The sequence below is a fragment of the Ictidomys tridecemlineatus genome, chromosome X (assembly GCF_052094955.1).
Source record: "Ictidomys tridecemlineatus isolate mIctTri1 chromosome X, mIctTri1.hap1, whole genome shotgun sequence".
Classification (NCBI taxonomy): Eukaryota; Metazoa; Chordata; class Mammalia; order Rodentia; family Sciuridae; genus Ictidomys; species Ictidomys tridecemlineatus.
The window spans coordinates 116,228,184-116,243,000 of record NC_135493.1 but is presented as its reverse complement, the minus strand read 5'-3'; the positions used below and the strand labels follow the sequence as shown (position 1 = coordinate 116,243,000).

The following is a 14,817-nucleotide window of genomic DNA, read 5'->3' as shown; positions in this document are numbered from 1 at the left end:
AATAAAATACAAAATAGGGCTGGGGATGTGGCTCAGTGGTCGAGTGCCCCTCAGTTCAATCCCCAGTACCCTTCCACCCAAAAAAAATCCACATGTTAATCCTAATCCTTATTTTTTTTATTAGTTTCAGTCACCTTCCTTAAATACTCCTTATCATAGATAATTAGGGCTATTTCATCTACCTTCTCAGGCATACAATTTGTTCTTGAAAGCTCCATGAAGACAGTGACTGTTAATGTCTCATTCTACACTGTATTCCTTGTCCAGTGTCTGCTACATAATGCCCTCTTTGAGTCCTTGGTAAATAAGCAAACACTAAACATGTGGTGAAAAGCTAGTAAATCAGGAATGGGGGGAATAGCATGATGTTGCACAATAGATTGACTATAGATAACAATGTACTGTACAATTCAAAAGCTAGAAGAGAGCTGGGGTTAGCTCTGTGGTAGAGCACTTGCCTGACCGGCATGAGGCCCCAGCACTGAAAAAAAAAAAAAAGGCTAGAAGAAAGGATTTTTGAAAGTTTCCATTATAAAGAAATGAAAACTGTTTGAGAACATAGATATGTTTACTCTAATTTAAACATCAAATGATGCCTATGTGTATTGGAACATCATAGGTTACCCCATTAATATGTATAATTTTTATATTAAAATAAATGTAATAAAAATATACATAAATAAATAAATAGAGCCCTCCTAGAGGGCACCATCCACTGGATATACAAAAAATGCAATGTAATCTAAATATTCTGATTCTTCCTTACCAAGAATTTAAAATGCTTTTACAAGGAGAGAAGGGATGAATGAATTTATTTAGTATCATTCATAAATCAAGGTCAGAGCTAAGAAAAAGAGCAAGAAGAGTTTTTTAAACCAGTAATTTAACGATGTCTGACATTATCTTAAGAAACATAGTGATACCATCATTTTTGCCTACCTTCAAGGAATATTATATTTGTGTGTTCATTGACTTAAGCGAATGATATTTTAAAATTGGGAATCAGGCGTAGTTGCCATGAACTTTCTTTCCTTTGTTGCTTTCTTTATTGGATGCTGACACAACTGTTCTACATAATACTCCACTGGGTTTTTCATGATGACAATTTTATACTGGCCTACTCCCAGGTCCTCATGAGATCACCAAGGACCTGGAGGCAGAGATCAAGGCAAAGTGTATTGCCCACACAAGGATGGAGCTCATGACCTTGACCTCATTGACCAAATATTCTAGCCAGCAGAGCTAATTGTTGTGTCATAAACTGTTAAAATTCATGGAGGAAAATACACGGAAGAGGAGTAGGTAATAGGCTCTTATTGTCTTTCTTTTACAAGGAAGAATCAAAAGCCATGGCGTCGTCTCTAAAGAATCTGGATCTCCTGAGTATGTGTTGTGTTCAGTCATGTCCAAGACATTCAAAGAGAAACTGACAGCCTCAGGTCAAGTGGGCTGCCTCAGGCAAACATGTTGACAGATAACCTGGGTCTGACTCTTTAAGCATCAGATGTTGCAGGCAAAAGTATGCTTCCACTGGATGAACAAAATGTTTCAGGCCCTTCAAATTTTGATTCCATCCCCTATCCTTTAAGAACTCCCAAATTTCAAGCTATACTTTGCATACTATTATGGGAAAGGCTTCATATTAGGGGTCTGGTTCTGGATCTGCCACTACATTGCTTTTTAAAAAATAGTTTTTTAGTTATAGATGGACACAATACCTTTATCCATTTATTTATTTTAGTTATTTATTTGTATGTGGTGCTGAGAGTTGAACCCAGTGCCTCACACATGTGAGGCAAGCACTGTACCACTGAGCCACAATCCCAGTCCACTGCATTGCCTTTTGACCTTGAGGTATTTTCCCTTTCATTTCTTCAGTGTCCTCCTCTGTAAAATAGTTTTTAGAATCTATTCCAGTGCTAACATTGTGAGAAGTTTCTACCTAGAATCACAGCATATATTCAGAAGCCTGATACTAATTAGCTGGATGGCCTGGGACAAGCCATTTCTTAATTCTGTGAGACTCTTTCAGCATCTTTAAAAAAACTCACTGAGGGACTGGGATTGTGGCTCAGTTGGTAGAGTGTTTGCCTAGCATGTGTGAGGAACTGGGTTTGATTCTCAGCACCACACATAAACAAATAATAAAGGTCAATCAACAACTAAAAAAAAATTTTAAAAACTCACTGAGTTTCTAGTAGATATTTTTAGGGTTATAAGATCATTCAATCAGTTACCTCTCTTATTCCTTGTCCAAAAATACAAAACCACATATTGGCATGTTCTGATATATACTTCAAAAAAAAAATTTTTTTTTTACCAGTAGCGATTCCCAGTTACCCACAAATACACTTTATGTGGCAAAAGCAAATATTTCCTAGACATGTTAATACTTTTGTGCACATCACACTAATGAGCTCCCAAAACAAACAATGAAAAAAAAAAAACACACACCACTGTCTTCACGAAAATCAGATGGCAAAAGACCAATGGACTTCAGATGCTTAGGTGTACTTGCAGACAGTGACATGATTTCCCCAACAGCTTCATGGAACCCTTCATTAGCTCCATTTCTTAGCAGGTAAGGTTGCATGGCATATGCCATGTCATACTGGATGTGTCCCATCTCATGATGAGCTGTCAGGAAGTTGTCCATTGTCACTTTTGTGCACATCTTGATTCTGTATAAAAATACGCAAGAGTAAAATGAATGTCACTGAATTTCATTTAATCATTATAGTAGAGTTGTATGAAGTCTTGGTAGCATGAATTCTGTACAAGATTTATTCACCATTGAATTTTGTGTATGTATCTCTTATGTCCTTATATACTAGTTGCTCAATATGAAGTGATGGGTGGGGCTCACTCCTGTTCTCCCACTCACATACTGATAAGAACAGAGACATCCAGAGCCCTTCGCTGTCAAAACTTTGAGGAAAATACTCTATAAGTTATCAATAGACATGACCTTGGGCATAACAGTGAATGAATATAGCATAGTCTACTAGAAGCACCAAGGAAGGCATAACTAAGAATATGATGAGCAATTTTTACCTCAATCAATGTGCAGGAGCTTGCCAAGTAGATGGCACAGAGACTGATATTCCTGGATGAGTTCAGTGAAAATGATATTCAGGATACTACAAGCCTTTCACTATAGCCAGTATAGATAGAGAAGCAGTAGAAAGGGTTGGAAATTGAGACTTGAGGATCATTAATATGTAACTCATGGAGAGGATATGATTGATGGCTCATACATATACAGCAAGAATAGAATGGAAAGAAGAGCCAAAGCCTTGGGAGAAGCCTCAGGGAAGATGGAGAAAGTGTAATTAGAGAGGCCAAAGGAGTCTGGAATAGGATGACAGTGCAGAGGTCAATTAAAAAAATGCCATTGGCTGGGTGTGGTGTTGCATGCCTGCAATCCCAGGGGTTCTGGAAGCTGAGGCAGGAGGATCATAGTTCAAAAGCCAGCGTCAGCAACTTAGTGAGGAACTAAGCAACTTAGCAAACCCTGTCTCCAAATAAAATATTTTAAAAGGGCTGAGGATGTGCTTCTGTGGTTAAGAGCCCCTGAGTTCAATCCCAGGTGCCCTCTCTTCAAAATGACATTGGACTCACTAATTAATGTCTTACTCAGATTTTAAAAGTTTACTATAATGATTTTCTCCATGACTTCTCATTCCTCCTACTCTTGAGATGACTGTATCAGTCCGTACCTGCCAGGCACTGGTTCTCAACTTGAGTGTGTTTGAGAATCTCTTGAAGATTTGTTTAAACTCAAAGTACTAAGCCCCACCCTGGAGTTTCTTCAGTAATTCCAGGATACAGCCTGAGAATTTGCATTTCTAGCACATTCCCAAGTGAAGCAGATACTGCTAGTCCAGGGAACATACTTTGAGAACCATCAGGCTAGGTTATTCTATGGTAACAGGAACAAACAAAACTAAAACAATAAAAAATAAAAGACAACTGGTAAGTACTGTAATGGTGCTGTGATCCCATGAAATAAGGACTGCATTTGGCAATTAGGTTGTGGTTCTTTTCAACTTGACAAAAGCATTTTCATTCAGGTGGGTGTAGGGGTCATATTTCAGTAGATTTCTAAATTAATTTTCCAACTACTCTGATCATGTCACACTACCCCCATAAATACCCTTTAAGGACTCTTCAATACTCAAGAATTAACTTGGCCTCCTTTATACACCCAATATTATTCCAATCTGCTGTTTTGACTTGTTTTAACAATTATAATAGCTCTTATATATTTATTGTCTATTGTAGGTAAGATTCTGTGCTAGGAAACTTACATGTATTTTCTCACGTTTAAGCCTCCCTCTAGTATTGGGGTTGGTATTCCATAGCCTGCTGCCTGTTTTTATAAATCAAATTTAACTGGAACTCAGTCATGACCATTTGTTTATGGATAGCCTGTGGCTGCTTTCATGCCACAAAGGCAGAGTTGAGTAGTTACAATAGAGACTTTCAAAGCCCACATTCTTTACTATCTGGCCCTCTTCAGGAAAGGACTGCCAGTTCCTACTCCAGTGAGCACTGGTAGGCCTGGGCCCTTCCCAGGTCTGCTCTACTAGATAGATTACCTTCCCCCAGCTGTCTGAGTCAGTGTTAATAAGGGCCCAAAATGGCTTTCTTCTTCACTGGTTTGGCTAAATGAGAGGTGCTTCAACCAGGAGGTTATGTCTTTCCATACTTGGGGCAGACTACAGCCAAAGACTGACTAATAGAGGGTACGAGTGGCCAGCTTCCTTGTCTTCAGGCATGACCAATGTTAGTTCAAATTAGGCTCTGAAGAGGTTCATAGGATCAGGCTGAGGCCAAGACTCCACCACAGATTTTATTCTTTCTTCCTTCCTTCCCCTGTTCCAGCCTGTTTCCCTTGCTCCCCTTTGCCTGGGTGCACTTGTATAAGAATCTTCATTGCAAGCTGGTAAACCCAGCCTAAGACACTCACAACCAGCAAACTTGGATTACTATTCTGCTTCATAGATAAAGAGATTGAAATCTAAGAAGGTTAAATTCCTTGTCCAAGGTTACCTAGTCATTAAGTGACACACCTAGGATTCCAAAGCCTGTGCTCATCCTGCCACATCACAGAGACTCCCCTTCACATATTTGTTATTCTTGCCTAACTTGTTGACCCTGGTATACACTCCAGGTCCTGCCTCTCTGCATCTAATCCTGCTGATCTCCTCCCAATTGTCCAAAGCCTTCTTGCTTTCCAGACCCAATTCCAATGCTGCCCACAAAGCCCTCTTTGATCTTCTGTCCTATTCCAGGTGTGGCAAGTTCTTTCCCAGTTCCCCCATAAAGCATTCCCTCTGTCCCTCTAAGGACACGTAGCACTTTCTCCTTTTTATCCTAGCTTGTTATTCACTCATCCTATTTCGAAAGCAAAACACAGAGGGAAAGATCAATATCTGAGTGACATCTCCTCTCCATAAATCTCAGCACAAAACTTCTCTAATGGGGGCACCACCATCCTCATGACCATGCAACTCTAATAGGGGTATAATATTTCAAATGAGGCAGATCATCTAAAGTTCAAGTTAGCACCTGCTGGTAATCTTCAAAACCCAGATGTGCTCTCATGGACTCCCGATCTTAGTTCAAAGAGTTATTTAAAAGTATTTTCTGTGCTCAGAAAAGCAAAGAAGGAATCTCTGCCTTCATCATTTTCCATTTAGTATCTGGGCTATAAGTATTAATCCAACTACCTGAAGTCACCCTTCTGTAGATCCCAAGCTGTAGGGTGGCAGACCACTTTCCGGCCGTCTGTTGGCTCAGTTAACATGGAGTTTTCCCAGAATCCTTGAGTCATATTAGGAAGGCCAACAGATACAAAGAACTTCTCAGCCTCTTTGAAGATCCTCACCGCATTCCAGTTCTAAGGGGAAAAAAAGAACAGTATTTAATTTCAGCATTAAAAGAACAGCATCCTTTCTGTTAGATATGTACATTGACAATAATCTTTCTAAAAGGAAGTTTGGCAACATGTATGAACAGCTTCTAGAATGGCTATACCCTGTTTCAGTAATTATGTCTCTCGAGAACTAACTTTGGAAATTAGATCAAAGAATTTACATTGCACTTATTTTTGCTGGGGTGGGTACTAGGGATTGATCTCAGGGGCATTGGATTACTGAGCCACATACCTAACCCTTATTTTGAAGACAGGGCTCACTGAGTTGCTTAGTTGCTTAGCTTTTGCTGAGGCTAGCTTTGAACTTGCAATCCTCCTGCCTCAGCCTCCCCAGCTGCTGGGATTACAGGCATGTGCCATCACGCTCAGCTGAGTGTATTTTTAATAGGGAAAAAAGTGGAAACAATCATCAAAATGTTTTGGAACTGCAGAGAGAGAGCCATAGACATCTGCCACAAAGCAAACTCTTCTTGAGATTAATGTCCCAGGAGATGACCAAGTCTTAGCTTAGGAGATAAGGCCCACATCAGGCAGGCTAAGTGGGTAACTGACAACCAGCTCATAAATCATTTTAATAACACAGATAACTTCCTCCAATCTTAAACACACCGTCAAGTTTAGTTTTTCTCCTATATCAAACCTGGGAATAAGAAACAGAATATAAGATTCTGGGTTTTTTTTTAAATTCACATTTAAAGGCTTAGTATCAGGAAATTGATGAGTATGTCATTCTTTTAAAATTTGAATTAATTCTAACTGATACATAAAAATTACATATTTCTGGGGTTTTATGATGTTTCAATACAAGTATACATTGTATAATGTTCAAATAAAGTTAAATGTATCTGTCTCCTTGAACATCATTTATTTATAGTGAAAATATTAAGAAGTCCTTTCCTCTAGCTTTAAAAAATATACAGTACATTATCTTATTTATACTCACTCTACTGTGCTATTGCACGCCAGAACTTCTTACTCCTACCTAACTCTAACTTAGTTCCCAATACTCTCTCTGGCCTCTGCAAACTACCATTCTACTCTCATACCTGTCTTTCTGTGCCTGGCTTATTTCACTTAACATAATGATCTTCAATTCCATCCATCTTGTTGCAAGTGATAGGAATTCGTTTTTTATGGCTATGTAAGTACTCCACTGTGTATATATACCACATTTTCTTTATCCATCCATCACTTCATAGATATTTAAGTTGCTTCCATTCCTGAGTTCATGAGAATAGTGCTTCAATAACCCAGGGAATAAAGATGTCTCTGACTTCATTTCTTTTTAACATACCCCCAGTAGTGGGATTGCTGGATCATATTTAATTTTTTGAGGAAATGTATTATTTTCCATAATGACTCTACTAATTTGCATTCCCAATAATAGTGTACAAGGGTTCCCTTTGTTTCACATCTTTTCTAGCACTTGTTAGTTTTTTCGATCTTAACCATTATTGTTACAGAAAGGCAATATCTCATTGTGTTTTTTAAAAAAGTTTTTTAGTTGTCAATGGACCTTTAATATTTATTTATTTATATGTGGTGCTGAGAATCAAACTCAGTGTCTCACACATACTAGGCAAGTACTCTACCACTGAGCCACAACCCCAGCCCCTCACTGTGGTTTTGATTTGCATTTTTTCCTGATGATTAGTGATATTGAGCTTTTTTATTCAAATACCGTTGACCATTTAAATGTCTTCTTTTTTATTCTTCTTTTGTGTATATCAATTATATAAATTGGTGGGGTTTATTGTGGTATAGACACATACACATTAAAATACAACTGGAGTCAGAATGGCAGCTATCAAGAATACAAACAACAATAAGTGTTGACGAGGATGTTGGGGGAAAGACACACTCATACATTGCTGGTGGGACTGCAAATTGGTGTAACCACTCTGAAAAGCAGTATGGAGATTCCTTGGAAAACTTAGAATGGAACCACCATTTTGACCCAGCTATCCCACTCCTTGGTCTATACTCAAAGGACTTAAAAACAGCATACTATAGGGACACAGCCACATCAATGTTTATAACAGCACGATTTACAATAGCTGAGCTGTGGAACCAAACCAGATGCCCTTCAGTAGATGAATGGATAAAGAAAATGTGATATAAATACACACAATGGAATATTACTCAGCATTAAAAGAGAATAAAATCATGGCATTTGCAGGTAAATGGATGGAGTTGGAGAATATAATGCTAAGTGAAGCAAGCCAATACCCAAATAAGAAAGGCTGAATGCTCTCTTTGATAAGAGGATGCTGACTCATAATGGTGATGGTAGGAAACATAGGTGGAATGGAGGAACTTTAGATAGGGCAAAGGGGAGGAAGGGGAAAGGAAGAGGAATGAGGATAGGAAAGACAGTGGAATGAATTAGACATCATTACCCTAAGTACATGTATGAAGACACAAATGGTGTGACTCTACTTTGTGTACAATCAGTGACTTGAAAAACTGAGCTTTATATGTGCAATATGAAATGAATTGCATTCTGCAATCACATGTAACAAATTAAAATAAATAAATTTTTAGAAACCCCACAATTGGATCATGTTATATATGCTCAATATCTTTAGCCATCAGGGAAATGCAAATCAAAACTACATTGATATTCCGTTTCACTCTAGTCAGAATGGCCATTAACAAAATACATAAAAAAATAAGTAACAAGTGCTGGAGATAATATGAAAAAAAGGAGCCCTATTCACCATGGGTAGAAATGTAAATTAGTACACTCACTCCCTTCCATATGGAAGCTCCTTCAAAAAATAAAAGTAGAACTATCATATGATCCAACTATACCACTCCTAGATATATATCTGAAGGAAATGAAGTTAGCTTATAGAAGAGATTCCTGAATGCCCATAGTTATTGGGGCACTATTTACAACAGCCAACTTATGGAATCAGCCTAGGTGCACACCAACAGGTGAATGGATAAAGAAAACATGGTATGTAACACAATGGCTTATGATTCAGCCATAAAGAAGAATGAAATCATGTCATTTCCAGGAAAATGGGTAGAAATGGAGATCATTATGTTAAGAAAAAAAGCCAGACTTAGGAAGACAAGTACCACTTGTTTTCTCTCATATCCCATATTTTCTCTCATATATGCAAACTAAGGAAAAAAGATGACCTGAAAGTAGAAGAGCGACTATTGGGGAATAGGTAGAGGATCAGGGAGAGAAGGGATGGGGGAAAGCAAGAGAAGTCACAGGGAGGGTAGACATAATCAAGGCATAGTATATGAATATATGGAAATGTCACAGAGAAACCCATTAATGTGTAAAATTAATGTATGCTAATAACAAAAAGGATGAGTTAAAGGATTGTTGTAATATTTTTAAATATGCAAAAATCTTCTAATTATATTCTTGGGCTTTTTATTATTCATAGAGATGATTGATTACTTAGCAATGACTAACTTTGGGATGAGTGATATCAGGCAGTTGGTAATTTGTACATCTTACTGCTTAGAAGAAAACTCAAGTCATCTTCATTTTGCATACCTCTCAACAAGGTCAATACCATATCTGTAATTTAAGCTACTTGAGGTCACTGACATTATGAACAACTTTTCCATGAAAATATAGATACATAATAAAATAAGTTTAAACTAGTTTCAATTTTTGAGTTATAAAATTTCACATACAAAAGATAAGAACAGAAAGGATGGCATAAAAAAATGAAGTAGAGAATTTAGATCAAAGGAAATGAAGTTAAAGCCTCTTCTTCTTACCTGGTTTATCATTGCATCAGTAACATCTATATTTGGTTTCTCTGGAAAGGGAACTGTCAAAGAGTATAGATTTGTCCAAAATCTACCCCACATATCACCTGTTGTTAAAAAAGAATACATTAATATATGACGACAGCAGAAATATAGACCTGATTTTACATAGTGCATGAGGTTAGATTTGTAAGTAAGCCATATATTATATTAGTTCTAAACAATATAGTTTCTGTGCTTCCCTTTCACTACCAGTTTTTCACTTTTTTCTTTCTCTATTTTAGACTTGCATCATTTCCTTCTTTTACCTCCTCTAAAAGACTAAAATGGCAGGAGACTATGTGGTCAGGCAAAACTTGTTAGGGAATCATCCCAGTTTCCCCTATCTGAAACTATTACTCAAATGCATAATTTATTAAATATATGGAACATTATAGTTACTATAGATTAGAAAGAGATTTTTATAATCTATCATTCATGGGACAAAATACTACAAATTAAACTATCAATAATGCCTGGTATTGGATTAAAATAAGATCATATAAGATCACTATTCAAAAACTTCTTAAGCAGTAACCAAATTTCATTTTTATTACTATAGTGGGTGACTTTTCAAGCTTCCCCAACAATGTGAGGCTGGATTCCAAGGTCAGAGACACTAAAAGGGGAAATGGATCCAGAAAAATGTCATCAATCTAACAGCAAGCAGAATCCTGCCACCAAAGATATGGGGCAACACAACTACATGAAGAGTACTCCAGTGGATTCATCTTTATTTTTATTTTATTTTTAAAAAGAAATTAGTAGAGATAAAAGTTTTAAAGGAAAACTTATTCACCATAGAAATATACATGTGATATCATGATGAATCACATTTCACAGTAAAAGACCCAATAAGCATTATGGGATGGCTTCTAAAACACAAATAGATTGTCAGTTAAACTGATAGAGTATCTAGAATAAAGATAGTCCTCATACTAATTTTTTCTACATCAGTAAGATCTGATATGAAGTAACTGTTTGATTCTGAGCATGCCAATTGAAGAGGGGGATGTACAAAATATAGCTCATCCAAAGGAAGATGAATATAGAAGTGGAATTTTAAGGAATGGTTGAAAATTTGTGTAGGATATTTAACTTGAAAAAAAGAAAACAGTATATAATTGACGATAACATGACAGCCATTAAAATGTATTGAATACATACTCTTGTGTCAGGTACTATGCTGTGTCTTATATGGTGGTTGTTTACATCTATCTGGAAGGTCATCTTGTAAAACAAGAATTGACATATTCTGGGTAAACTCATAGCATGGAAATAGTAATGATTAACGGAAGGCATTAGAGAACTGTTGATACAATTCCATATAAGTTAGAACTTTCTTATAACTGGTGCCATGTAGCAATAAGTTATTCTACTTTGGAAGGCAGAAAGAGCCCCATCACACCAGATGAATTTAATCAAATATTAAATTACTGAATAATGATTGTCAAGAACATTGTAGAAAAGATTTCTGTATTACTTTAGGGTTAAAATCTCCATGGGTCCTTTGTCCATATTCTCTTCTGCTATGAGATTTCACTGTGGAGGAAAATTAACTTCTAGAAACTTGACTTGACTATAGAAGGGATTTTATGTAGGCCTGGCATGAAATTTTCAAATATTTCTATCTTATTCGGCCTTGGCTCCTTGGGGTGGAGAAGAGGATGGTCACTCTTCTTCATTCATTACTCATATGAGTCCAAACCCAGTACTTTGCATCAAGACTAAATGGTGTTATCTGGAATGAACTCATGAAGCTTTCCAGGACATACCTTAATTGTAGAAAGCCTTTCTCTCACCCCTCCCATTTCTAGCCTAACAAGATTTTCTTTCTCTGACAATATAATACAAAAATCCCAAAGTTCACCTAAAAGCTAATTCAACCAAATTGAATACTGAAAATTATTTTACTCATTTCATTTTTTAATTTTTTAAAAAGAATTATTTTTAAAATTGTAGTTGGACACAATACATTTGTTTTATTTATTTATTTTTATGTGGTGTTGAGGACTGAACCCAGGGCCCCACGTGTGCTAGGCGAGCACTCTCCCACTGAGCCACAATCCCAGCCCCTCCACTCTCATTTTAACCTGAAATTCTTTTCTACTTATCTTAAATAACTCCTTTATCCTTTGGATTATAGCCAACATAATTATTATGTATAAAAATAGTAATGTAAGAAAGAATGATTTAAACTGAACCTTCTGTTAAAGAAAGTGCCTTTAAAATTTGATCTCTATAATGTTCCTACAAGTACAGAATTTTTCAAAACTTTTATGTTGGATCTCACTCCAAAAGACAATTTTGTTTGTAGAAATAAATAACTGACAAAGAACACAAAAGACTCCGGAGGTTTCTTACCAAGCAAATGAGCAGGAAGGCATCCAGTTGGACTGATATAGGAAGGGTAGGTATTCATCAACTTTGCTCTCACATAAGCATGAAGATGTTCATATAATGGTTTAATCTGAAAAGCCCAGGAAGAAAGTTTAAGACCCAGAGTAGCCAAATCAAATTTCCAATACCCAACACTAGAAACAAGAGCTTCTTTATATAAGTAGAATTTCCTAAATGATTTCTTTTCCTCTCCAATATTCCAGAGAGTTTCAAAGCATTCCCTCTTTATAGGTATTGATGATGACTAGCCTTATCACATAAATCAATAAAAACACCTGTAAGAAGGCAGATCTCAGAAAGATAGCAGATACCCCCAAAAAAATTTTTTTAAAGATGTTATCTACTTCTTTCATTTTTAAATTGAGGTATAATTTACATATCATAAAATTCACCCACTTTAAGTCTACAGTTTCATAAGTTTTAATAAATTAAAACTGCTGAGAAACCATTACCACCATCCAGTTTTGTAATACTTCCATTCCCCCCAAATTTCCTTGTGCCTATTAGCAGCCAATCTCACTCTCATCTCCAGATCCCAGTAATCATAGAAATTATTCAGTCTCTATACTTCTGCCTATTTTGGAAATTTTATATAGACAAAATCATACGTGATCTTTTGTGTCTGGCTCCCTTTGCAGAGAACGATGTTTAGGTTCATCCATATCGTTGTGTGTATCAATAGTTCTTTCCATTTTATTACTAAGTAGTATTGCATAGTGTGAAAATATTAGAGTCAGTCTATCCATTCACCAGTTAAAACATGACTTGCTTATTTCCGGTTTGGTGCTATTATGACTAATGCTGCCATGAACATTTGTGTATGTCATTCTTGGATATGTGTATTTCATTTATCTCATACAGACAGCTAAGATTGGAATATCTAAGTATTATGGTAAGTGTACATATAACTTTTTAAGAAATTGTCAAACTGTTTCCCAAAGTGACTATCATTTTACATTTCTGCTAGTAGTCTCTACTGGTATTGTCAATCTTTTATTGCCATAGCCATTCTGGTGAATGTACAGTAGATTTTCATCATGATTCTGGTTTGCATTTACCCAATAACTTCTTACTCACTTTAGTCACTTGTGCAATTTTTTTTTTGGGGGGGATTATTTATTTTATTTTTGGTACCAGGGATTGAACTCAGGGGCACTCGATCACTGAGCCACGACCCCAGCCCTATTTTGTATTTTATTTAGAGACAGGATCTCACTGAGACCTTCTTTTGCTGAGGCTGGCTTGAACTTACGAACCTCCTGCCTCAGCCTACGGAGTGGCTGGTATTACAAGTGTGCACCACCATGTCTGGCTTACTTCCATTTTTGACAGTTCTGCCCAACTATGGTTGTGACAATAGATTCACATCAGAAGTTTAAAGGTGTAGAGATAAAGGGGAGGCATGGGAGGTCAAAATGAAAGAGGGGCATAGTGAGAAGTGTCTATAGGACACTTCTACTTATAGTACTCTCTTCTCTGTAAAAAATTCTTTAGTCAAGGGGAGGGAAAGGAGAAATACTAGGGAATGATACTGGTCAAATTATATTGTTATATTGTGTGCATATACAAATATGTAACAACAAATCCCACCATTATATACAGCTATAATATACTAATAAAATATGGGAAAAACTACCTTAGTCAAAGGCTAATGAAATAATAGTATCAATTGTTCCTCAGAAAGGAGAAAACCTTATGGTTCTACTAATAAAGGAAGACACTGCCAGCCACAAATAGCTCAGGAAAGCCATTCTTTATAATCTAAAAGATTATTCCTTCTTAGAATCTGTCTATTGGCAACTACTAATTAGTGAGTGAAAGGAGGAGTTAAGCAGAGCAACTCTGATCATGTGTAGGGGCTGCCCTATTATTCAAAAATCTTTTCAAGATCTAATATTCCATAATTCTAGTCGGCCTGGGAATGGCTGCCCAGTATGTTAAAAACAACCCAGAATGCCTTTAGAGATTTTCCCTGCTTCCAGTGTGCTCCGGTTCCTCAATTACCTCTGCAAATGTGCGTTCCACATCTTCAATCAACTGGTTGCGGTTATAGCCATAACCATCTGCTCCCTCTGCTTCATAATCTCCTCTCCAATAATCCCCATAGTCTTCATAATCTGGTTTTCAAAAGCAAAACAAGAGAACATAAGTGAAAGAAAAGAGAGAAAATGGAGTTTGCAAAGATTAGCTTGTGAGGAAGTTAAAAGAAATTTAAAGGTTTATCACATTTTTATTGTCCTTCACATTTTTATTGTACATCAACTCAAAGGAATATAAATGAATAACAACATTAGCTAATTCTGTTAAGCACTTGTTCTGTGTCAGGAGTTTAAATGTATTATCTTATTAATAAACACAAAACTATAGGAGATTGTCATTATTGGAGCCCTCACTACACAAATGAACAGCCTGTGCTTACTTCTGAAATAAATTGTATTGTGTATATTTAAGGTATACACATGATGTTGTGAGACACAGATACATATTAAAATGTTTATGATAGTGAAACAAATTAATATAACCATCATGTTGCATCTTTCCTCCCATAGCAAGAGCAGCTATAATCTACTCATTTAGCAAAAATTCTGAATATAGGAAACTACATTAACTGCAGTCCTCATGTACATTAGATCTCTAGACTCATTGTACCTGCTACTTTGTATTCTTTGACTTACATATCCCCATTTCCTCCT

General features: G+C 36.5%; 1 protein-coding gene across 2 annotated transcripts in view; it reads right to left on the bottom strand.

Moving 5' to 3' along the window:
* Ace2 (angiotensin converting enzyme 2) overlaps positions 1-14,817 on the bottom strand; it is a 47,243-nt gene that overhangs the window by 15,843 nt on the left and 16,583 nt on the right. For both annotated transcript variants that reach the window (XM_040290398.2, XM_005315994.5), the window contains exons 5-9: positions 14,129-14,241; positions 12,089-12,194; positions 9,695-9,792; positions 5,736-5,905; positions 2,455-2,681 (exon numbers count right to left, since the gene is read on the bottom strand). In XM_040290398.2, coding sequence (XP_040146332.2) covers positions 2,455-2,681; positions 5,736-5,905; positions 9,695-9,792; positions 12,089-12,194; positions 14,129-14,241 — 714 coding nt within the window. The remainder of the gene's footprint in view (positions 1-2,454; positions 2,682-5,735; positions 5,906-9,694; positions 9,793-12,088; positions 12,195-14,128; positions 14,242-14,817) is intronic.